The 27,367-nt window shown below is 36.2% G+C and overlaps 1 protein-coding gene across 3 annotated transcripts in view; it reads right to left on the bottom strand.

Annotated features, from left to right (window-relative positions):
- The window catches only part of CCSER1 (coiled-coil serine rich protein 1), a 715,692-nt gene that overhangs the window by 120,904 nt on the left and 567,421 nt on the right, over nt 1-27,367 (bottom strand). The window contains exon 10 of one of the 3 annotated variants that reach the window (XM_049815129.1): nt 19,674-19,719. The exons of the other annotated variants lie outside the window; for them this stretch is intronic. Within the exon in view, the coding sequence (XP_049671086.1) occupies nt 19,674-19,719 (46 nt within the window). The remainder of the gene's footprint in view (nt 1-19,673; nt 19,720-27,367) is intronic. 3 annotated transcript variants of the gene reach the window in all.

Genomic DNA, 27,367 nt, shown 5'->3' with positions numbered 1-27,367 from the left:
TCCCGCTACCTATTATGAACCACAGTTGGTCTTAAGCAGGTATGTGACTTTAAACCTATGAAATGTATATTTATAAATATGTCAAGCATCTCAAAATTACTCCCACAGATGCAAAGCACCAAGGAAAAATTATAACTGACGAAAAAAATAATAATTAAAACCCTGGTAAATCTAAAATCATTAATGCCAGTGGACCAAATGCTAAAATCGTCGATATCAGTGGACCAGCATTTCAGTGTCCAGGAAAAGCAACAAACTAAGCACTTAAATTTTCTCATTGAGAAAATTATAGTTTATACTTCTATTCACTTAAATTTACAATGAACTTACAAAATTCAACGCAAAATTAAGATCTCTGAGGCTACCTGATAAAAAAAGATAAGGAGAGCTTAAGCTAAGTCTGAAAAAAGCTGTTAATGCTTGCCTGAAGCACAAAGAAGCATTTAATACTTTTGATGTCGGGATCTCAAGGTGAAACGAGCATGCAAAATTTTTGTAATGTGAATCACCCTGAAGCATTTGCAAAACATGTGTTGGAAATAGGATTGCAACAAATCTGTCTGGTTTTACAGATTTGCATTTGTACCATTGATTTCAGTTGGGAATGTAAAACCGCATGATGTATTTTATGTTTTCCTTCAGAGGTCTGATTGCGCACTATTCTGTTTACCTACAAGGACTTGCATTGTTTTCTGAGCGATGGCTGGTGATCAAGGAGGAAAAAAGCCTGTGATAAGGTGAAATAATCCAGTATTTGCCCAAGCTTGAGAAGGTCCCCTTTTTAAACCTGGCTTAAAAATATCTTAAGTGGAAGATTGCACTCTAAAATTACAGATACGTTTCCTGGTATGATGATAAATGGGGTTGCCACCGTTCACATGAAAAAAACAGTTCTCTCGGGAATTTTTCTTGGGACAATAAGAGGTGATCCTGAAGCCTGTCTTTATGCTTGCAAGATCTCCATCTCCGTGTGTAGCTTTAAGGTTGACTGTATAAGCTTTAGATAAACATCTTAAGCTACTTTAGCAGGACTCAAATTTACATAACTCTTGGTAAATGTAGTGAGGCAGTTAGCTGACTGCAGCATGAAGTTAAACAAGGAAATCTTTTTTCTTTCTTTTTTTTTTTCTTTTCCCCAAGAAAACAGTCAGATACCCTGCTTTATAACCTCACCGGCTGCCTCCATGGGGCAGAGGATTTGACCTTGTAAGACAAGCCAGCTGCGGAGCCAAAAGCACGGCCATGCAGATCTGGACTGATGGGAATGAAAAGTGGCATTTTGACTCTTACCCTCCCTTTCACCTTAACTGAAAGGGCATAGCTTAAACTATGTTCAGTTTAGATAAGAAGAAGCATAATGTAATGCTAAAAGAGCCTGAATCAGTTGTTTTGTCCAGAGTCCTGCAAGAAGGGTAACGTCATGGCAACACAGTTTCACCTCTCATTTCAGTCTTTGAAATGTAAAATGGTAATTCAGTTCTAGTAAAGGATAAGCTGGTCAAGACTTACTGGCTTGTTTCTGGTAACAAGTGATGCAGCATTGATACTGACTGCTCTCTTCTGATATAACTCACTCTTCCGAAAGAATTACCATTGAAGCCATAGAAGTTCTTATGGTAATGACAGCAAGAGTAAACAGATATTAACTTCCCTTGTGGCTTTTCTCATTGTTTTAATTACTCATGTATCTTCCCAAAGCTTACTAAAATAATTCGGCCAGCTTACTAAAATCATTTGACCTATGAGAAAATGCAAACAATAATGAGAACATGGAAAGTTATTTCTTCCAGAAAATGTATTTATACATCCACGCTTCTTCAAACCGTAGACACTGATGTTAAATTCTGTCAATCTGATTTTTTTATTTTCACTACCGATTCTGAATAGTTAGCACATAATGTGCTATATCTTCAAATACATTAATGTCAAATTGTACCAGAAAGGGAGTAAGAACAGCAATTATGTGTCATTTTGAAAGCACATTTGGTAAGGCTAGTAGGGTGACAGAGGGGAAGTAAACGGTCAAACTACCCAGAGAATATTTTGCATTCTAATTTTTTCCTTCCTTCCTCTTCATCTTATGAGGTCACTGGCCCAATATTTCTTCATTTTCTGCTCATATTGAACTACTTGAAAATCAGCTTCAACTAAGTTTTAAGGTGTATTTTTTTCCGGATTTCTCTAATTCTATTTCAAGTGAATATATTATCACAAAATAGATGTTTTACTCCAAACAAAACTGTTTTGAGGGCTTGCATAAACATGTATTATGAATCTAAATGAAAAGTTCTGGTATCACATTAAGAAATACCATAAGCAATAGTCAGCCTTTTCAAGTTATTTTAACTGCTATGGTAATAGTGCTCCATATATTCAGAAAGCCTTATTAGAGTAAAATTACTCATTGCATTTTTTCCAAATGCAAAGTATATTTTCATTGATATTCATTTTGTAATAAGCTACACATTTATGCTATTGCAATATATGTTCTGATACAGCAGATACACTTTTTAGAGATGCTGAACGTGCCTGGGGATTTCACAGGGCTGCAGAAGAGACAAGAAGCCCCACCACAGCTCACATAGGCACTGTACAGCACAGCTGCTCAAAGGGTAGCTGGACAGTAGTCAATAGGTGACCAACAGATACTAATTCTATCATGGACTGTCAACTATCACAGTAACACAAGCACAACCCTGTTAGCTATATAAACAATTTAAGCCACTTGAAATTACTCATGGAGGGCAGGGAAACCAACCCCAAACCAACTATTGGATCATTTTAAGAACTGATTGCTACTTGCACTTGGTTTCGTGAACATATTCGGCACAGTTAGGCCTCACAATTCATACACCAGTTCCGAAACATTGAATCTGTTTTGTATTTTAATACCACAATAGAGAGAAAATGTTTTTTAAAAAATCTTTTTTATTCTTTGTTACACAACCCTGATAAGTTAACCTGGGAGCCAAGAAAAGACTGCAGTCACATGATGGCATGGCGGTAAATTACTTTTAAATGCAATTATTAAGCATACTATAGCTTATGGATATCAAAGTACACATATTTTCTTCAATAATAGCTTTCAAATGGCTCCAGATAGCCATCAGTGCCCTTTCAGAAAGGCTTAGATGTTCACTTAAAGTCTAGCCAGAGAAATAAAAGGGTGAACGAAAAGAAAGCAGTACCTAAACTGAAATTATTTATTACTTCATCTTTAGATATCCAAAAAGCATCTTTTAGTTTTAAGTATTTGTTTCATTTATAATTTTCCTAATTTTACTTTACTCAGAGATGCTGTTTCTCTCTCAAGTAAGATTAACCTGAATGGCTGAAATAGATGAGCTTAATTTCAGAATTAAGCTAAACGCTACGAGGTAGTGCAATTTCACGTAAACTCAGTATCACAAGCGCAGAGTTTTAAGGAAGACGACATCTGGCATATACTGTTATTGAGATACTACAAACAAAAGGAAGCTTGTAACTTCAAAGTTTTATTACAAAGTCAGTATTAGAAAGATGATCCCACTGCTGAGAAATGAATCCTTTGTAACTTCAATATTCATTCTGTCAGTAGCTTCCTACATCAAAACAATTCAGTTATTCGCTAGGTAATGCCCTCTAACAAGAACAAGAAATAAGAGTTCAACATGTTCCCTTAATTGGCAATAAAGGCATAGAAGTATTTTATAATATGAAGAGTCTTTTTTTCCCCATACATATAATTGGAAAAAAGTCTGAAATCCATTAATGACACCAGAAAGTAAACACAGGCATTTAGGAAATAACATGTCTAAAATATCAAGGGATTAGCCTATAAAGTTCATTATTATCTAAACCAGTCCTTTTAGAAAAAAAAAAATTGGGCAAAAGTGCATGGACTATCTGTAGACGGAATGGTTTTTCCCAAAATTGGCTATCTAACTTTTATAATTTCATACCTTTTCTTTACAAATGTGCGCTTTCAAAGTACTGCTTATTTACCTGGTGTAACAGAGGTTGAGCTACTGCCTAAAACCCAAGCCAATAACTTCACACTGATCATGTATAACCTGTCCTGGACTTTCTTTTTTGAAGAAAACAGCTTTGTATCTTAGCGTCACCAGAGCACTTCATCCACAGCTTCTCTCTCGCTAGGAGATGTCTGTGAAGAAGCAATGCGAGACCATGCTGTTCAATAAGGTGTTATAAAAAATACACACACAAAATATGACTACATGGCTGCAGGATCCCATGGGAAAAAAAAGAACACAAACTTGCCTTTTGCATTTCTCAACATTTTGATCCAGATTCCAGGGGAGCCGAACGGCCATTTCACACCACACACTTGGCAAAACCTCCTTACACTACAGCCATACTGCCATTGAGGAAATCAGTTAAGAGCAGCAGAGTCCCTCTGGTGTCATTGATTCTTCTCCAACAAGCATTCAGAAAAACAGAATAGGGAAAACACACTGTGCCTGGGACTCCACATCATCAGCAATCATAAGGACTTATAAAAATCATGTAATATCTGGTTTGTATCATTTAGGCTAAGGATAAGGCTTGACAAGTCACTGGGTCATGACTCTTTTTGTGCCTTCCCAAAGGGAAGTTTGCAAATTTTCTTTGTAGCAACAGATTTGGCCACCAAAGTCTGAATGTGCTAGAAAAAGTTTTGTTGAATCTCTTGGCATTTCATATCAAATCAACACAGGAAAGTGTAACATTTTTCCTTTACAGCTGAAACTAGAACTAGACCTCATACCTGCTAAGAGCTGTATTTGGATGGTGAGGGTCAGCATATGCAAATCCCTTAGTGGGATAAGAATGTTAATTACTACATGCTCAAATTATTTGCTTTCAGCTGCTTTAAATAACACATCCATCAAAGATAAATTACAGTATTTAAATTGCCTTCTGCCTGTTGTTTTTCAAAGGAAAAAAAAAACCACAAATGAGTCTTCAAATAGTTAGTTATAAAATAAGCAATGTGAAGAATTACTCCATATTTGCCTTTCCTGATTTTCCACCTTATTCAAAAGCAGGGCAACTGCTTAAACAATATACTAGAAAAACTACAAAAATATAGCACCTCATCCTGTAATTATTTAGTTAAGTATTTTTAGGGAATCAGGGAATCTTTGTTCCATGACATTATAAGTCCATTAGGAAACAACATTATTAGCCTGCTTCCTGCAGTGGTTCCTTTTGTACTTTATAGCTCAATGTAAATGTGAATGCAGAATCTGTAGCGAGGCATCCTGTGCTTACAGCAATGAAACACACGCTTGGGACGCAGAAGTACTCAGACTCAGGAGTTTTCCTTATCAGATGAATTAGTACTGCAGGGTATTTTTCACGCTACTGTTTTATTCCATATGACTTATTGCACAAATTGCATTTAAATTTATTTTAGCACTGAGGTCAAAATGAACTGTAAAATATCCAGATGTGATTTTCATTTTAGTCTGTGGCTATACTTGACAGTTCCTTTAAAAATATTTGAGATGCTTATACTACCATAAACATAATATTTAATATCATAATAAATAATAAAAGAGATTGTGTTTGCATCCAAAGACAAATTACAGGCTTCAAAAAGGTGAGAAGAGAAATAATTTTTCAGATCTTGAGACTTGTGCTCATATTCGACCTGGACATCTAATCAAATTTATTGTATTGTTAAAGCTTTCAGTAAAGGAGCAGCTCCATTGCTCCTAACAGATCATCTGGATGTGCAACTCCCTGGTAAGTTTGACAGCTGGATGTGAGATCTTTCAAGTTTTTATAAGCATTTAACACATTAATAAAACCCCTTCACTGTCACAGGAAGTCCTCCTAAATGCCCTAATCCTCCTGCTGTGTGGTTAGCGCTGAGGCAACAGAACACAAAATCTGTCATAGGATGGATATGTCATAGGATGTTCCCCTGCTCCGGGAACACAGACATATTTAGTCACACGTGGGAATAGTCTCATTTTGTTCTATTCACACTCGTGAAGTTAAGCACGTACAACTGCCTGCCTGACTGAAAGGCATGTTAGCCAAAATAAATCTTTTATGTAGAAGTTGAGAGGGGAGGCTCACAGCCTTCCAGGTGAGCATTCCACCTCCCAGGTCTCTGTGTTCTGCTCCCATAGAATGCTTGAGAGGTCAAGCCAAGGGGCGCCAGTAGAAAGAAATAAACATAGCACTGCTATTGCTAGCATCTAGTCATTACACTTGTATCAATTATTCATGCCATATGAGGATGTTGACAATTTAAAATTAAAATCTGCAGCAAACGCCTACTGTCTCCATGTGGGTAATTTAAGATGACAAAAAGAAGAAACGAGGTACTACTCTTTTTTATACACTATGTTATGCTAAAGTACAGCCATATAGTTCCCAACCTAGAGTAGCAGTTGCTTTATTTTGTTTTAATTAACTCAGCTTATTTTGCTAATATAATTGACTATTAGATTGTTCTGTAAGGTCAAGAATGCATCACAAAAACTAACACTTTCTGTACTTAAAAATGGAAAAATATCAGAATGCTCCTTCCATTGTAATCCAAAGAATAAATGTGCAAAGACTTTTGTTAAGCATGTGTTAGATAAAATATTTTAAATATAATTTTCAACTCATGAACAATCACTGCTGCTGAAAGACAAACTACAGGTGCTTACAGTTAAGTGACAGCAGCCTAGCTTTATCATCTTTTGTATAGTACAATTAAATTTCATTCTTTGAAATTTCCCAGCCAAGGAATGTGAACAGGTCAGCAGAAATCTTTAGCTGAGCTTTCTCCTACTGAACCCAGTACAGGCTCATTACCCTAGAAAGGGTTGACACAGTCAATGAAGCTAAAATAACAACTAGACTGTAGTTTTACTTACAGCCATAAACTGGTAAGCAAGATTATTATCCAGTGTGGGGCACTACCATACATGCCATAGGTGAGGGCTACCAAACTGCGTGAGGAGACAGGAGATCTGGTTCATGCAGAGCTAGCCCAAGCTCAGAGTTCATCACCTAGCAACTCTTTTCATTCTCAAGGCTGGCCCTGGCTGCTAGCAAAAAAGAAAAAAAAAAAAAAAAAAGGAAAAAAAAAAAGGAGGGGGGGGAAAGAGGGGGGGGGAGAAGGAAAAAAAAAGAAAAAAAAAAAAGAAAAAAACAGGAAAAAAAAGTCCTGCTTGGCCTCAACCTGTGTGTTCTTCACAGGAAGACACCTTTACTCTTTCTAATGAAGATGGACTATATATTATGCTGTTTATAATTCATTCAGGTAGGAGTGAGTAGGCAAGGGTGATGGTAGCAGATACGCAGCACATGGCCAAGACAGCCAACACACAAATGAATTCAAAACTTTAAAAGCTTTCCGCAAGCCCCAGTGAGAAAAGCCACAACACACTCAAGATCTCTGTCAAGGTTTTATCTATAAAAGGAGTAGCTTACAGAGTGGAAATTCACACACGAGCTGTAAGCTAGTGAAGCTTACAAAACACCAGCTAGTGACGAGTACAGACCAAGCCGATCCCCCAGTACTACCGTCTCTTTTCTCAACCCCCACAGATTTTGATTTCTTTTTTGAAAAGACACTATGAATAAATTAAATAGAATAGTCAGGCTTTTCACATCAGGAACTATTGTTGATGTTACAGGAGATACATCACAGTCAGATAGAACAGGTTGCGTTGAAAGGACAACCCAGAAGCAGGCAGGGACACATGATGACACTGAAACACTAGGGATTGTCCTGCACGTAAACCCAAGACTAGTGCGAGCTGATCTAACCTCAGCCCTCCTGGAAGGAATACCAAGACACGTTAATTCATGCTTCCAAATTGTTTCTGCATATAGCTAGTGAACCACATGTCTTTGTACTCCTTCCTATGCTTGTCTTCCAAACACTTCTGTCTGCATGGGTGATGGCATTTTTCTTGTTTGGAGTCATGCTTCAGTTACCTTATTGCCTGATAGCTTAATTTCAATGTCTAAACCTACATATAAAAACTAAATATAAGCAGCCCAGGGGTAATGATGATAATCTGATGACTAAAATATTAAATGCTAGCATAAGGCCAACTTTATGCATATAGTCACTATCCTAACAAATAATAGTCTTTGTTAACCCTTCTTACAGTTTTAACCTGTAAAACCATGGAATACTGCATCCTTTTGCTAGAGAAGGAAAGGGAGACTCAGTTACCTATATGATACAAGTCATAAAGCATTTCTACTTTCTGGTTCTCCAGTCCAAGTCTGGAGCCATTCCTAGAGTTCAGCCAAGACAGCTGGCAGGAGACTGTGTGTGGTAGAGGAATGACAGTGACCACAGCACCCCACAAGAGAAACAGAACAATTCTTTCCACTAGGGAATTACCATTGGGTTTCTTCAGCTATCCTGTTAGTATAGAGAATAAGATTTTTTTTTAAAATAACTAATAAAATCCCAGTAGATCTTTATTATATATGGTAAAGTTTATTTTTACTACGTTAATTTTTACATCTATTTTCTTCAGAATGACGGTCTTTTAAAACCCCAAAGATCAGATATGCAGGCAATTGTCAACAAATATCAATTATTTTTTAAGTAAAATTCTGGAAGCAGCAAACTTCATATAATATGCTATTTTAACAACAAAACTAAGGCAATTATTAGCCTTTTGAAGAGAAAGGATGTAAAAATTATTGTTGCTTTATAGAAAAGTTTAATGATGTTTTGTAGTGAGTACTGGTTTTATTGTATATTCTTATAACAAATGCTTGAAATAGCTTCCAGAAAACATTCAGCAGATATTTATTTCCCAACAATAGATGACTCTAACAAAGCACATAAAACCCTCTCATTCTCTTCCTGTGTGTTTGAGCTTCAGCAGTATGACCAAATGACAATAACGAATTGACTTTCATAGAAAAGTAAAGCAATAGATACTTTCCAGATGTTAGAAATGAGTGGATGAAAAGGAGGAAAAACTTATTAAAAAAATAACTGAAAGACAAATGAACTGGAATAAACTGAGTTGATATAATCATTAAAGTATTATATACATCGCTACTTAAAATTGCATGATACCAAATGTTCATTTTTAACAAATCATACCACATTATTTGTATTTATAGTTCCTAGGGGATAAATACCCATGAATAATTCAAGCATTAGCAATGTTTTGCTTCCTCACATTAAAAACAAGTAATTCTAATTAGTGGTCTAAGAAGCATACAAAATCCATGGATTTTATGGGAAAATGACAAAATGAACAACAAAGGGAAAAGGAGAGGGAACAACAGAGTGGACCATTTGTCTAGCTTCTCTTTAGAAAGGTACATTTCTGCAAGGGAGAGAATAGCAAAGTGTGCATTTGCAAGCAAGTTTGTGTGGCATCGAGAAACGGTGAATATTTCTTAGTCCAACTTTTAACTCTTTTCAGCCATCTGAGAGTAAAACGTCTATCAGTCTGCTTTCTCCAGTGCTGATAAAATGCAAAAGTGATTGCAATAATTGCACATGCCTAATCTTAGAAGGGAATTCTGGGGGGGGGGGGGAAGAATGCCTTCTGTACCAGGAGTTGATTAAAGGCAGCATATTTTAATCTATCCAATGGTTTTTAAGTACAGTACAGAAAACTCTTAATGGTTTAATAGCTATATCAGAAGAGCAACAAATGGCATCATTCATTACTCGGCCTATACACATCTGTAGTTATGCCAAAGCAAAACATGTTCATGATATCTCTAGCCATATATGCAATGAACAGTAGTATGCCAATAAATGTAGTTTCATACAATTTCTCCACTGTGTTTAACATACTCTAATGGGAATGGCTTGAAAACTTTTTAATATTGACTTGCCTATTAAGCCATTCAGTAATTTAAATAACCATCTTTAACAGTCCCAAATTTCATTAATCCTCTGAAGACAGAGCTACTGACCAAAACAATGAATATAATAGTTTTTAATTTAGTGGCATATGAAAGAAAAGCACTATCCATTACAATGATGAAGCAAAAGCAAATAATCAAAAAGCAAATACAGTCTCCATAATTGTACATGCTGAATGTCACCCAAGGTAACTATAATACAAGTGTGTAGGCTGTAAATCCTCATCATAAAATGATGTTGTAATTCTTCATATCATGAAATAAATTTTTTTTTCACGACTGCACATACTCTAAATCAGAAAAACATAGGTAAATATTTTCTTTAGTTTAAATTCTGCCTGAGACTGCTTCACTTAAGTCTGTTCCAACATCAATGAGAAGATCAGTACCTGAAGCCGTGAAGTCTGATACTCAATGGTACTGAAAAAGAACGTTTTAGCTGCAGGTTTTATGTGTTCTCAGCAGATAATATTCATTGTTCATGTTCATTCTAATGCACCCTTTCTCTACCACAGTTTCTTTCACTGGAAACTTTATCTTGAATTGCTATATACTTTACTATCCTACTATACTCAGTAATGAGCTAAAGCTTCAATTTTCTGGAAGTCTTTTTTCTTCCTTTTCCTGACACTTTCATTATATAAATATCTGATAACTATGTGATCAACAGAATATTTACAATAATTGAACAACTAAGCTGCTAGTAGGAAAAGTTTTTCAAAGCAAAATTTAACAATAGGCAATTTGAAAGTATGTATGACTATTATTATAGCACAGTAGACAGTCACCTGGAGAAAAACGGGTTTTTGTGCAGAAGAGTCCAGGAACAGCAGCAATATTACAGTGGTGAAAAGGGGTGGTACTGAATGAGGGAGATTACTTCACTGACAAAGCATAAGCTAACATATGCTTATACTGACAATTCATTATAATTCCAAAATAGTTATTAAAAAAACTCCAAAAAAAAAAAAAACCAACCCAAAAACCACTGTCAGATTTTAGATAATTCATTAATAGGAAATAGGATTACTTTCATAGGTAATTTATCCAGAATAAATCAATCACTGAGTTTACTCTTGATGGAGATCTATCAGAGATTCAATTTCATTACTCAAAGTAGAATTAGGTAAATAAAGGACTCTTCAGTTTAGTTCCTGAATGAAAAATATCAGATCAATCAGAAATATTTTGTTTGGCCTAAAATGAAATATTACTTTAATTGAAGAATTATTTACCGTGTTAACCTCATTTTTAGGTTTAAAAAAAAAAAAAAGTAACACCATTTCAAAATGTCAATTTAATTTGAAAAACCTGAATCCAATCATTAACTTCTTTAAAAAAAAGAACAACAAACCAAAAAACCCCCCACCAACTTGTTTTAGTAGCTGAAGTTTCTTAGATTAACTGCACATGAATTTGCAAAAAGAAATTAAACTCTAAAGAAAGATGCAGCTTCAGAGGACTGCCTTTTTTCCCTTCTTCCCATCCCTACAAGTGCTCCCCAAATTACAAACTTAGAGAAACATTGGCTGGAAGGGGCCTCTGGAGGTCATTTTGCCCTGCCTCCTGCTTGGGACTACCAACTCCAAGTGAGCTCAGTCACGCCTCTGCCTGGCCAAGTCTTGAAAACCTTTGAGGATGGAGATTTTACAACCTGAGTGACCTGTTCCAGAGCTGCACTACCTTCCTTGAGAAAAGTTCTTGCTAATGTACCTAATGTACCATTTTGTACCTGCCAAGCTGTAATTTATGGCCTGCACCCCTTGCTATATCATCTGGCACTATCAAGAAGAGTAACTCTCAACCAGCTAGTAAGCTGTCGCAAACTCTTTAGGACCTGTAGTTAAAAGCCACCTTTTTGTAGACACAAGCTCCAGCGTTAGAGATATGGAATTGACAATTCCCTGAGTTCATGTAAAACTTTCATGAATTTCTGCAGAAAATATAAAGCCCAGTCTTTAGGAAAACAGATATTCATAATTTCAATTATATATATTTTTCAGAAATGTTAGAGCAAGAGAGGCCTCACAGACCTTCTTCGCTCTTGTAGTGATCACAGACATAGTCACCACAGAAATTACTAATGGAAATACAAAAAAAAAAAAAAAAAAAAAGGCCATAAACAACTTCTGTTGGAGGCTGCCATTTCTACTCATTTTCAGGGGAAAAAAAGCTTACAGCAAACCAGAAGACTAAAAAGTGTTTCATATAGAAATTACTTTAAAACACATTTATAATAATGAATTATACAGATGTTTTGAAGACAGAACTTCCAAAAACATACAATTACAGCTACTTGAGAGAGTTCAAGAAGCCCAAAGAAGTTTTTCTTTTTAAAATTGTCTAGTGCTTTAAAATTGATTTGACAAAAGCCTATCTAATTTCAATGGATTCCTTAGTTTTCATCTTTTAACTTTCAACAGAAGTGTAAAAGAATGTATTGCATTTTTATACACTATAATGGCAGTGAAAGCAGAAACAACAAACAGAACAAGCAATTCCTCAGCTCATGGCTTCTGTACTCTACTTTCACTTTATTAAGGTGTAATCAAGTCCGTGAATTCAAAGCAGGACAGAAAAAACTGACTGCGTATGAATTCAGTGAATCTCATCCCAATAGACTATTTATTTCAATGATGAAAGACTAAGTTTTTGAATAGCTATTTTATTTAAACAGGAAACAGTATCTGATTTTTAATACAACCGCGACCATGGTGTTTTTAATGTGCTCAGGGATAAGATAGCCAAGATAGCAACAATGTATGTGTTTTATTTCTTCTTCCATATTCAGGTGTAGTATGTAAACCAAATGAAGATTTTCAATGTACCACTGTACATACCAGTCTAACAAATATTATTCTCCCTCATCAAGCACAAATTGATGAAAACAAAAATTCATTTTTCTAAATTCCTCAATGCTCCTAGGTACAGAAACGCATCCCTCAGTGTAATACCCCTCTTGGGGATTTCTGTACTAGCACAATCTAAATGCAATAAAAATTATTTTTTTAAGAAGAAATCTTTCTTTTCAATCATGGAATTAAGAAACAAAGACAAATAAAACCCACATGCTAAGTATAACATAAAAACTTTTTATTTCTGTTCTATATCTAAGGTCCATGGTTTTTTTGAGTGGGTTCCAAATTTGCTTAAATGAATTCTCCAGTCCCCAATGTTTTAAAATAATCACTTTTTAAAAACTTTCACTGTGCTAATGTTTGTTTCCATAGAAACAGGACTGAAAGCAGGAGCTGCTGTTAAAAAAATTAGATTTCTCTCCCACAAATGAAAGACTTAAAAATAATAATATATTAATAAAACTATTGTCAGAATATATATTTTCTCATTTTGCAAAAACAGAGCATGATCTTACATCCACTGGAGTTAACAGGACTATCACTTGTGATTACAATAGAACATGCCTAAATCACTAAGAACATATTACTGAGTTAAAAAAAAAACCTGATCAAATGATTATTCAGTTAAATTAATAATTTTCTAATGAATTTTGAAATTAAATTTAGCAGGTGACTGTCAGATGAGGCCATTTTTAGAAATATTACAATGAAGAATTGTGCGCCAAAAATGTAAAATAATAGTTGCTGAGGGTTATTACTGTTTACATAATTTATTTATATTACTGTTGCTTAATTTTTGAGAGTTAATTACTTTGTTAAAAGTATTTTACAGTTAGTCAGATACATTTCTAAACTCCAGCCACCCAGTAATTGAATCTATGGACATCACGCTGGCATAAACCTAAACTTCTGTAGGATTAAGTACATACTTATTTTGCAGTAATTAAGAGATTTGCATTTTTCCTCACAAACGCCCCTCTAAGTGTACTTCTCTGCATACCTTGTAAACATTTAAACACCTCCTGTAAGAAAATTAGTAGCTTAAGAAATAATAATTTACCTCTCCCCAAACCATAATTTCAGTCAAAATCCTGAAGAGAGAACCTATCCAGGATTGGCTTGCAGTTAGTAAGGTTCCTGAACTCACAAAAATCTTACCTGTGCAGAGTTCAACTGAGTTAAGACACTGAGTTATTCCGATTCATTGCTGCACAACTATAATTTTTAAGCCTGAAATGATAGACAAAGACAACTTTTCCCCCTTTACATCAGCCCCAACCACTTCATTCTCTGGATCATCTTCTGTTATACTACATATATATATTGCTATATAGAAGAGCAACAAAGCTGGTGAAGGGAAGGGTCTAGAAAACAAGTCCTATGAGGAGCGGCTGAGGGATGTTTAGCCTGGAGAAAAGGAGGCTGAGCCTTATCGCTCTCTACGACTACCTGAAAGGTAGTTGGTCTCTTTGCCCAAGTAACAAGCAATACGACAAGAGGAAATGGCCTCAAGTTGTGCCAGGGGAGGTTTAGAATGGATATGAGGAAAAATTTCTTCACCAAAAAGGTTGTCAAGCATTGGGACAGGATGCCCAGGGAAGTGGTAAAGTCACCATCCCTGGAGGTATTTAAAAGATGTGGCACTTAGGGACATGATTTAATGGTGGACTTTGTAGTGTTAGGTTAATTGTTGAACTCGATCATAAGGGTCTTTTCCAACCTAAATGATTCTATGATTAAGGCAGACACAGCCTTTGATAGCTCAGGTTTGCATGAAGCTTGGGGACTTCCCTTCTGCACAGCTGAGAGTGGCCCAATGAATTAGTAGTGGTCACAGCAACAACAGCACCCAGGGCTTGGGAGGATAGCTGCCATCAAGTTTGGAAGGAGCCATGGCAAAGAGAACATCTGAACAGCCTCAGATTTTCAGCATTCTTCCAGATTTTCCACCCTGAGGATTGAAGCAAAGCTATTGTTGCAATTCTCCTACACAAGGTATTACCGTGTGCATACCTTTTTCTAGACCTTACTACCTAGTTAGGTAGTAGCCCCCAACCTACTTAGGTTGATTAACCCGAATAATCTTGTCGTCCTAAATTTTACCATACAAATACCTTTGTCATTATTCTGAAAGATGAAATAGGTATTTGCATCAATTCAAACTGAAACCCATCAAACAACTGATACCAGTCTTACTACAGACTTTGAGACCCACCACTGAAATTGGTGACCCTGTGTGAGATTAAGACATTTAGCATTTTCTTAGTCAGTTGTTCAGTCTGGAGAACTCTTATCTGGCCTATGGTTGGGGGGAGAGTTTTGCACCCTTCTGTGAGGGTAAAATTTCCTTAAAAAGCTCAAAATACGCAAATTTATTTTCCTATGCTCACAGTTTTTATCATATATAGAAGAGAATTCTGATAGATAAACATTTGCAAGAACTGCCATGGTTGTACTTTACAAATGTGCAGGTATTTTTAATAAGCATGTTTTGGGCATTATTTAAACCAAACTACTACTTATAACCTCTTCACTCCATATATTTTGATCAACTGTACAACAAAATGACTGCCAGTACTTTTTCATAAGAGAATCTATTTTTACTGGTTGGTGAGTCTACTAACTTCTAAATTTCTTTAAAATTCTGAAAGGACATTTTATATCTTTACATTTGCCACTTACATATTTACCATTACCACCTTAGGTTTTTCTCTATATTAGAAAATAGCTCCCATGAAAAAGATTTCTTCCTCCACAATGAACCATGAAAAATGCATTCAAGAGAACGGTTAACTTCTCAGCATTGTATCTACCTTCCTTGTTTTCTCCCTCTGGCTGACCAAAGAAGTCATCCACTCCTTTGAAATATCTTGACAGTGGGCAACTACTTCTTTAAGACTGTTTTGTCACTTGAACTAGCCATGCTAGGAATTTAACTCTCATAATTTCCATTCTACATCTCTTTCGGTGTAATTTATGCCTTAAAAAATCACTACAGCTGAATTAAAAACTCTGAAGTTTTTATGTTTGCCCCAAGTAATTAAACTTTGCTTGTGAGATTATAACATTAAAGTGCCATTTATCAACAAACTAAGGATTTCACTTCCTTTAATTTTGATGTTAGGTTGGTTTATTTTTAACAGTGAATTCTTCATTGTATGAAATCCCCTGCCTAAAGGTTAGTTTAACTGCATTAGATTTGGGCACTTTTCTTATCATTAGAGGGTATGAAATTCTTTGGATATAATATGGCTATTTCAATTGTCTGATACAATTTGTTCTGTCTGTAAAGTTGATTGTCAGGTACCCCATAACTGTATTGATTTTTGTTGAGATTCTACTGTGTTTCAGGAACATCTATTATAGCAAGGCTCTTTCTATGATATTTCTTCTCATTGATTTCTTCTACTAAGTAGTGCTAATCAAAACTGGTAGAGCATTTTTCATTCCACAAATTACATGTAAATGATAACACATTTTCTTAAAAGTACTGCCCACTGTTACCAAAGAAAAAGTTTGGAATAAAGTCGTGATAAAAAGTACCATAGATATAAAAAAGATAAAGCTTTGTCATCTGGTGCAAGGCCCACTAGCTTAATCCAGTGGTTTAACAGAAGATATAAATTCAAAACCCTGACTCAAATATGTATTTTTGCAGGACAAAAGTGCAGTTTAAAGGAAATCTTGCAATGAACATGTGTATTTTCAGAATTGTGGGGTTTAATCTTCATCATGTAGTTTGCAAATAAAATATTCCGGCAGTTTAAATTGCACAGTATACCAGTTTCACTGGTGTATTTGTGCTTCTGCTCCATGTAATGGACAAGTGAGAGGAGAAAATATGACAGCTCTTCTCTCCCTAGGGAAATTATATTGCAATTCTGCCCAAAAATCTGGAGCTGCATTTTGGTTTGGTACAACATTTTATTTAATCATAACTAGATTTTGTAAATTTGTATTTTGCTTTTAGGTCAGCAGTACTCCAGTGACCAAAGCTGGGTCATATAGCTATCACTATGGACTTCTGACGACATCTGTATTCACTTTGGATTCCCCATTCAGTTTGTCCTCTGTCTCTACATCTTATTTTGTTGCTAATTACAGATGATCTCATATTTGCAGTCAGTTTGGATTGTACGTTCCTTTATTTCCACTTCTGTTGGTGTCTTCATTGTAAAACAGAAATGAAGTTGCAACCTATTAGATTTCAAAAGGCAAGTTTTTATCTTGTGGAAAAGAGTTTTAACTCGGATTTTGGAATTTATTAGTTATCCTTGTACTCGGTATCTCACAGTTTATAGCCAGAGTGTTAAAATGCCCCATCAGTAGAAGCTTGTTATTTTCACATGTGATATAAACAGCATCTTAGTCTCAACCGCTCATTACTTTGCCATATTTCACCAGCAGCTTCTGTTGACCCTGGGCTACAAGAGGAAATGTCATAACACAGCATTGGCACAGTTGCCACTCAATGTCTATGACACTTTCAGATGCCCAGAAGTGCACGACTTCCCGGTGACTCGCAACGCCGCCACTGAGCCTACTCTGCTCACTCTAGAGGTGAGGCGGCCACAAGTCCCCAGTAGTCTAAAACATCTCGTGTGAACTCAGATCAATTCAATCTTGCCTCTTCTACTGCAGTGGAATTACTGTAGGATCACTGGTAATATCAGTTGGAAGAAAACATAGCCTACGTTTCAGTTTCTGTGTGATAGGACACAGCATTTGTCCAGTAGCATTCCTGCTCTGGATTCCCAGACATCCTCATTTCCCATTTTTGTACATGAACAGTAACAACATTCAATGATTTGCAAGGACCAGAAAAGTTACCACCAATGACTAGAAGACAAGCTTAGGAAATTCAAGCTCTAATTTTAGCTTCCTTGTTAGAACTTTGCCACAACATATTCATAGTTCCATATAGTCTTTGCCTCCTAGTAAACATAAAAGCAGAAAACAGCTGGCTGAAATAATTTTTTCCCCTCCCCCCCCCCCCCCCCCCCCCGTTACAGATCCTCTTATTTATGTGTTTCTTTTGCTTCTATTTGCTTCACAGTTAAGCCACTGACACATTCTACATATGCAGTTTTAAACCTACTTCTCCTATCTCACCATTTCAGCGATGTTAGTTTTACCATTATTTCATCAGCTAATCATGGAGATTAGCTTCTTCTAACCACTTCTTCCAACCTATTCATCCACCTATTTAACTCAACCCATTCCTCTGTTTACTTCACAGTTCTGCATCTTCATTTAGGTACACAGATTTTATCCTGTCTTCGTTAGATAAAACATTTTCTGCCCTTCCCACACCATTCCTTATGTTCAAATCCCAGACACTTCATTATGTGGCACTTCAACATTCATCTCGAACAGGGCCTCTGTACAAGGAAGGAAGCTGTCAACAGTGGTACCATGCACACTTCTGATTATTTATAACTAAGCATGTTAAAGCATGTTATCATGTCGGTGTGCATCCAAAGTCTTCGCTGATGTTGTTAATCATGTAGACCAGTAGCAGGATTAATTAAAGTAAGCCAGATCACAATTTGAATTTTCATTTTAGCAGACTGCTAAGTGTCATACATATTGGATAAAAATAACTTCAGCATTGTTTTTCTGAAGAGTTCAGTGAGAATATTAATTCTTTCCACCATACCTTAAATAACTGTAATAGGAGCACAACTATATTTCATGAACAGTGTTTCATCTTGATTTTTTTTTTCTCCCCTTAGATATATGCAGTAGAATAGGAACATCTTAGATAATTGCACAAAAGAAAGGACAGTCATATACAGATCAAATTTTTTTGTTACTTTTGCAAGATCCACACTCATAGACAAACGCTGTGTTTTCCTATGAATACACAAGAGCAGCATCGGTGAATTTATGCAAGCAACACGTTTCAAGACTGCCAACAATGAAGCATCGTTCAAACTGCACCGTATTTTATGAATAAGCCTGTAAAGTTATATTATGATGAATCTATTTGACATTCAGCGGTGTGATGCAGTGCATAGTAATTATAATAACGCAGTGCATGGCTGTAGCTTATTATATGCATATGGAAGACGCCAATGTCTTTAGGATGGACATTTAACTCAAGGTAGGAGCAGAGAGACAGGAATAGACTCAAGGAATGTAAGAAAGTCCTCATCTCAAAGTCTGATGGTATTTTGAGAATCTATGTATTCAATATACACACTCAAACACGCACACTATTAAAAGTGGAGAGAGATCATCTTGAATTAGAATGTAAGCCTTTCTTGTCTTTTTTCAAAAAAATATATAGCACATTACGTTTGTGATTTCTTGGGGGTTTGGGCGGACAAGAGGGGGAATTTTATTTTAATTTAAAATAAATGTTATCTATTGTCAATACTTCCAATAGATTTAAGGAAAAAAATGAATGAGATCCCTCTATAAAAGTTCCCTTTCCTCCCCAACTCAGGGGACGGACTTGTTCTTCAAATTAATTGGAAGGAAAGTCCTACAAGAAATACAGCTGGTCTCAGTAACATCTGCCTTATACTCTATTGTTTGGGTTTCCATTTCTTAATTTTTTGAGACCCAGATTCTTTTTTGTTTGCACAATGGAGATTAATTCGAAGAATAGGAAAGAGACAGTCTTTAGTTTTACCAATACTACTCATCAATATGTTGAACACATGATCTGAGGATATTATTCTTATTCCCCTCCAGACTTTGAGCCATTATGGTAATTTCTTCCCTTCTTGCAACTTTACAGTGCACAGCGCAGCCCCAATTTATGATGTGTTGAACAAAACACAACAAAGAAATAAAGGAGGGGTCAATAGAAGCTGTTCGCTACAAACACGTTACAGGCAATATACAACACCAGCGGTTGAATATTGACCTTGGGGCATTAACTCTATATTGGCATGCCATGCTACAGCACATGAACACATAGTCATCTTTACAACACAGAGCGGAATTTAAGAGACTCACATAATTGCCTGCGAGAAGGTACAGGAGCACTTCCAAATGCTGTGCCCTGTAAATAAAACACATTTTTTTTTTTTTTTTTTGGAGCAAGGGATGTCAGATTAACAGCAGCAGCAAATGAAAAAAATGACAAGACATGAAGAAAATGAAGGCAGTGAAACGGAATAGAGACTGTTTAGATAGAGGAGCTTGTTATTACTGAAGAACTGCAGTTCCTATTTTCAGATAAACATAAATTATAGTGGAGAACGTTCCATGAGTAATCCACGCATCAGCAGACACAATGAACCAAAAAGAGAGAAAAAAAGAGTGAGAAAGAAAGAAGACAGAAAAAAAGTATCAGCATAAGACAGGCATGCTCACACTTGTCAAAAATTAAATTTGATGTAAAGGACAATGTACAGAGTATATATTAAAATGAATTCCTTTACAAAAATAAGAAGGCTCAATTACACCAATGTCTTAGCTGATACTGTCACTGTTTGAAGGTAAAGTACATTTCAAACAGGTAGGAAGGAGAGCAAGCACAGTACAGTTTGGTTCCTGCCACTTCCTCCTCACCTGCTCTCCAAAATTCTTTAACAAGTCCTCACTGGGTCAGTTTGATGACAGCTGATAGGAAGCAGCTTTATTAAATCCCCGATCAATATATGCAGTATGCTCTTTCAGTAGATAGAGTGCTTCATCTTTTATGTATTATGCCAGCAATTACCACACATCTCTGAAATACCAACTGTGCATGTAAAGAAAATATGAATCAAAGGCCAAGCAAGTCATACCAGTTGGGATCTGTAGGCAAGCCTCTTCCCAATGTGATCCCCTACCCCCGCTCTCCCCACCCACCCCCCAAAACCACCCCAAACTCAGAAAAACAAACCAATAACAGAAAGACATTTGGAGGATGACTATTTAAAAAGAAACTCTAGTGTACAAAATTTGCAGAGCAGTGTTAAAACAAACTATGTTGTCTCATTCTCAATCTAGACCATGAATCAGAGCTTTGCTTCAAATTTGTGTCCAAGACTGCATCCTCCTTCCCAATGCAAAAGACCACACTGATCATTTGGACTGGGCAGTCAAGGATGATTACTTACAATAATATTTAGATTGCACTTATTACCTTAAAACAAAAAAATAATCGAACGCCTCAAACTTATGAGACTTGAGTGGAGCTTGGCTTCCTTTGAAGTCATTTGACTTCCACCATCTTTTTGAATTCAAGGCTGGGAACTGATTTACCAGGCACTTAGGCAGTGTCAGGTATTTGTTCTTTGAGATAGTTTTCTCTTTCAGATCTTGTAAAATCCTGTTTTCCTTTACCTAGAAAGAGTGAAGCATATATATGCATATCCAGAAAGCCACAGAGAAAAAACATCTTTACACCACTGCTGGCATACCATTTTATTTAAGGAAAAGCAGAATAATTAGGATTATTCATCACTTCAGATGCCATGGCTGTGCCACTGAGACTACCACTCGCTAAACTGTGGCCACGTGCAGCGCTGGGTAGCTCTGCGGAAACCATTTGTCCCACTATGCCTCAAGCTTGCCACTCCGAGACTAAGTCCTTCCTGCAACTGTAGTAAGAGGTCACAGTCACCCCAACAAGTAGCCAAGGGGCCAAGCTGGTGTTAACTTGTCCTGGGGCAGCAAAAACCCACTAGCTGCCTCCCTTGTTTCCAAGGTTGCATACACTGCCAGGAAAAGGCAGTAAGCTCTCCTATTTACCAGGCAAACAGTGCGAGCAGGCAATGTGCTCAAAGTCCTTCCCTCCAGGGCAGGCAGTGAGTGCCCTGTGAGTGCACTATCCCCCAACCCCATGGTTATTTGTCGAGTTATTTCAGCACTGCCAAAGTCCACCTTTATCTCCAACTAACTTCTCAAGGTAGCCAGAGGACAAGTTGGTTTGGATACCAAATCTAACCATATAATCAGCACTTAAACCAGTTCTTCAGTGACCGCTAAGGCTTTACCAATTATTTCCAGTGCTCTCTTAAGTCTTTTGGAACCAAAATACAGTTATTTGAAATACTAAGAATACACGTATTCATCTAAAGCAAAGCTAGAAGTATTGAAGAATACACATTGCACAAGGGCAGTACCACAGCCTCCCCATTCTGTCAACTATAGTCTCTTCTGCTTTGCTTAATGGCAGCTTTCTGGAAAAGCTGAGTTATGCAGTGGTGCCTTATATTAAGGTACCTCCTGAAAGTAAGTTTTCAGTTCATCATTTAAAGACATTGAAATGATTTATGTAACCATATATAAAAAATAAAAGCACAAAGTAAATTGGTCTGACAGTGGTTAGCTGACTGTTTGCTTATTTAGCCAAAAGTACTTTTTTTCCTATGCTTTGAATGTGTTGTAGCATCTACATTTTTTCACCCCATAAGTCAAAAAGAAAACATATAAACAGCCTCAACTTACACAAATCCATCAACCAAAGAATTGGGAATTTAATTATTCATTGTTAGTTACTATTATCACTACTGACACCGCTCAAGTAATGTATTTCTAGTGACATAATGCTCCTCTGAAAAGCAAGATGCCAAAGAATTTGACTGCATTGCTTTTTCATGTTTCTGATTTCCAGAGTAAATGGCCTGCCAGAGGTAAAAGGATATATGCCTTTATCTTTTAATCAGGCCTTCCTTTCCTTTTTTCCCCTTATATTTCAGAAATCAATGTTATCCTTCAGTAACATCTGGCACAATGATAAGGAGCATTTTTCAAAACTAAGCCAAGTTTCAGATATTCTCCATGGAAAATACAGGCTTTGCTGGAACTCTTAGTAGTTCCACAGTTTTAATCACATATAGCTTTTTTTCTCCTGTCCTCTCTGTGTCATGTAACACTTAATCTTAAAGGTGTCTAGGCTTCCGTGATAGCATCAGTGGTAAATACTATATTAAGTTTTCCAAGTGCCCTGTGATTCCTAGAAATGTGGACACTTACACAGGGATAAGATAATGCTATTAATAATGCAGAGGTATTGTAGATGACTAGTTACCTTGTAGTTGCTAAGTTAATGATTCCTAAAAGCACATTCATCTGAAGCTTCTAAGTGGCTAACCCTTCCCTACCTTTTTGCAGCATAATTTTAACTAAGAGATCACTTACAGAATAGCATCTCTCAAAATATTGCTCTTAGTATACAGTAAAGTTTGAATTTGGATTCATCTTTAAATACTGTTGCACGCATTAGGTTCACCACAGGACACTAATGTATGCTAAGCATTCCCATACATTTTAAATGTAACTAATTTTCATTCAAAATGTTTTGAAGTTCTTTTAGAGGGTACATAATACATGTTAACAATGGCATCTTCTAAACCTTTATTATGTAAATGCACAGAACACAGGTGCACGTTCCACATCTCAGGATCACTGTGCAAAATGATATTTTTTTTTGTTGATCACTCTGCATATATCAGCTCAATGTCACTTAATTTTTTAATGCTAAAATCCCAGCAAGTCCATGCTGTCACTGATGAGAAGTAGGAAAAAAGTTTTCATGGTGATTGTATCTTTTACCTTTCCTAACCACTTCAATTAGTTCTAAAGACCTTTTTGGCTTAACATACATAAATAAATCTCTTTCTGCTAATTCATTTAACATGGAATAAATTTTAAAAATCATCTTTGTGATGTTACTACATACATTATGCTTCCAACAAATACCAAAATAGTCTAATGAGCACAGTAAGTTACACTTCATCATCAGCCAATTAATGTGCCAGTGTAAGGAAACTGAAAAAAAAAAAAGTTGCTGTTTGTGATCAGAGACCTTCTGGAGGGAAGGTTTAAAAATGGACAGCCCCTAAATTTCACCTTTGAACATACAGGTGAGGAGAAAAGAGTCATCAGTACCTGACAATTCAGAGCTTAACATCCAAGAAAGAATCCATCAAGATCCAGAAGCCTCTAAAAGTGAAGCTGTCAGGATGCCTCATTTATAACACCTGGCCTATTCAGTAGAACAATGAGGGAAATACAGTTTTTAGGACTGTGTCGCCCATGAACGCAGTATGATGAGAAAATACACCTGCTTGGGTCTTGATTCCTGCCTACTTACATCCTGTGGCACAAAATAAACAAGTATGAAGATTTCAGTCTGAAGTGCTTGCTGGCCTGCTGGTCTGGGAGGGCCAGAGTTCATCCTCTAGAATTGAAGTGCTAAACCAGTCAGCATCTTCTGTCTGTAGATACAAAGTACATTCAGACACTTTTTTGAATAAAAAAAAGAAAGAAAAAAAAAAAAGGCTTAAGTGCTCTATGCAACCATATTCATTTATTTAATATTTACCATAGCATCAGATGCTGAACTAAGCACTAACCAGTTAGTTAATTCATGCTTAGGATAGATTCCCTAGGTGTGTTCCCTTTGAAAGCAGGGAAAAGACTAATTTTTCTATATGTTCCTGTACCATACAATTCAGTGCTACAGTCTTTGTTCCTCAGAAGGAAAAAATGAGAGGTTTTTATTTTATCTTTTCTGCCTCCATATAACATATCCTTAGCATCCCCTCATTGTTAATGCAAGAATGTTTGATTACCCAAAACATCCCTAAAATGAATGTGGATTTCATGCACCACACAAGCACTGCTGTTCTGTTTACATTCCTTCAGTCATTTATAATTTCTTTTCACTTAGCTTTCAGAAATGCAATGAGAACATTACAAAACTCTGTTCTTTTTGAAAACACTATCAATTTTTAATCTTGTCAAGGTGAGAGTGTGACACAGTTTCCATCAGAAGTCACAGTTAAGTATTCACTGGAAGCTCCAATGAACTCTGCAAGGGAATCTGGCATTTAGTTTCCACAGCTATTTTATTTCTCGTACCCTCACATTGAACAAAACCAGTTACTGTCAATTTTTTAAAGTAATGACCACAAACACCAGCCAGCCTAAATATTTCTGACTGGAGCTATTCTGGGACAACAGCAGCAAGGAAGTCCAAATGAAAAGGGTTCATAATGCAACCTATTCAATGAAGCAAAACATCCAAGGATGTATTAGTTTGCTGTTCGAATGAAACCTTTCAGGAAAATACTTCAATGATTGCATATGTTTCCCTACATCTCTCAGAACTCTGAAGTAATGAGTTCACCTGTTATTAACTGCATATAGAAACTGAATTCCTCTGGGTTCACCTTGAGCAACTTGGAAGTCCTAGCACTGCAATATATGAAATTATCAGATCAATCCAGCTGAACTGAATACCCACTCTGCAGCACAACTACACAAATATTGCTGTTCTTTTTGCATCACTTTCTATGAGGAATCTGCACAAAGATGTGTATTGACAACAGACCAATCAATGACAGAAGAAAACAAAAGATAGCTCACGACCCACCAAATAAATGCTTTTCCAATAAATGCCCTCTTTTCTCTTAGAACACCCACCCACCTATTACACAGTTAAAAAGGCACTAATTAAAAAAAAACAAAAACAAAACAAAACAAAACACAAAACCAAGCAAAAAACCCAAAACCCAAAAACCAAACAAAAAACCCCCCAAACCCAAACACACACAGACGCTACATCCTCACCGCCAGATGATGATTTTTAAAGAGGTTACTCATGGTAGGCAACATTTTCCCTAGACAAAGCGCATAATACTTTGACATGAACTTTGAAAATCAACATATCCCTTTTTCTTATCATAGAAATTAGACTGATAGCTCAGAACATTTCAGAACACTACTAAGAATAAAAAGCATAGTCTTAAATGTCAGGCTATACTGAAGTCTTAGTTATTAACATAAAAAAATTGTTCATCTGATCTCACAAGAGTTCTGAAACATAATGCCTTGTCAATACATGATGGCATAATACCACTGATAAGTAAGATTTCCCAGAGACAAAAAAACTTGCTAGATCGCTACCACATTCTCCTGTAAGGGCAGAATGCGTTTCTCTCATAAATAGAGCAAATATTAAAATGGTAAGCTGTGCTTTGATATGATAGCTTTCACTTGTTTCATGTAGCACTTCACTGGTTGAGTATATCAATGAAATGATGGACAGAGTAGTGTGCCGCTACTCTTGAGTTCAGTAGTGAGTTCAGTAAACGCTGTCTTGCACTGACTACTTTTCCAATGCACTGTCACTCTTAAATGGTTCTAAAAAACCTATTTAATTCAATATGACATTAGCATGTCTCCAGATATCATGGTGCCACCATATTCTAAAACATACAGACTCTTACCAAACTTCATGTCCTTTCTCCAAAGTTTCAGTTTTGGTGCAAGGAACTTGCTCATTAACACCTTCTTGATCACTGGATTTTACTGTGCACACTCAACCATCTGAGCACAAACATCTCAAAAGCCTTTGCACAACTGAAGACCTATATCTAGCTCTTCAGCATCTCCTCATTACCATAACATGATCCATGGCCCCCTTAACATAAACACTGCCTCTTCCAACCACATTTAGAAAGCAGCTTGTAAGAGCTGATTTTACCATGTGAGTTCCTACCCAACTCTTCACCTTGGTACTAATGTCCCACCACTTATTTTTCCATAAATGCCTGAGGTGTCTTCTGTAGGTTTCTTCATTTCAGGCCACGGAAATTCACTCATTGTTTTTTTAAAGATTTTTACCGTTTTGACAGAAAAACCTGCTCTTTGTCACATCACCTATTTTTGCATGAGCTGAATCAATGGGACTATGTTAGGATGCTCTGCCCTGTTTTCTACCCAAAAGTAATATACTGCCTTTTAGCCTTCACTCCACTTTTCGTCTTAAAAAAATTCCTATTTAAAATTTTAAGTGCTGAGACCATTTCTACTTATGTAGAAACCATCCATCCTTCAGGCTTATTTTGACAAGTTGAAGAAATGATCATTTGAACACAGAAGGAGGTGGAGAGTTTGATACTTTGGAATAATAATCATCTGCATAAATATAAATGAAAAATTGTAGTCAAAATAGTAGTATCAAAGAGGAAGATCAAGGCTTTAAAGCAAAACTCAAGCAAAACTCAAGCAGAACAGGAATTCTTTTTTCCTTAAAAAAAGATGGGATTAGAAAATACTAAAAAAACCCAAGCAAACAAAAAAAACCCACTACTTTTTCACAAGCAATTGTTTACAACTTAATCTCTTTTATAGCATTATCCAACTTTAATAACAGCCAACATTCAGTCTTTACAATCCCTCTGATGAAAAACTGCTTATCATTTGTGTCTTTTTCCTTTATTAGATTTCAGATTGCAATGTGTTTTACCTTAAACAAAGAAAGAAGAAAAAATATTTTGTTCCTATCGTGGCCTGAAATATCACAACGCCTTCATACAACTCCAAAATATTTAAAGCTATCTGCAATTGAAGATGATAGCACAGCAATCACACATATTTATTCTCTTTTGTTTTTGTTTTTTTTGTTTGTTTTTGAAAGCTATGCCAGGCATGAACAAAATTACTAAAAGAAAATAGCCTCAAGAGCAAATACTGCTCCATAGTCTATACATAGATTAATATAAATATGTTCCTCCTCCAAATATCTTCCAAACTGAAGTTATAGCTCAATAAGGAAGACATATTTCCATCTTAAAGTTATCAGTAAATATTTTACTAGCAGTCTCTTGGCACACTTTCAACTCTGAATCAACATTTACATGCACTTTTCAGCAATCTGCTTCCACATATCAGTGAAAGATCCTAAAATACACTTTCACACCACAGTT

Source organism: Accipiter gentilis, chromosome 12, assembly GCF_929443795.1.
Source record: "Accipiter gentilis chromosome 12, bAccGen1.1, whole genome shotgun sequence".
NCBI lineage: Eukaryota > Metazoa > Chordata > Aves > Accipitriformes > Accipitridae > Astur > Astur gentilis.
Note: the sequence above shows the minus strand (reverse complement) of the source record. Positions and strands in the feature narration are given on the sequence as shown.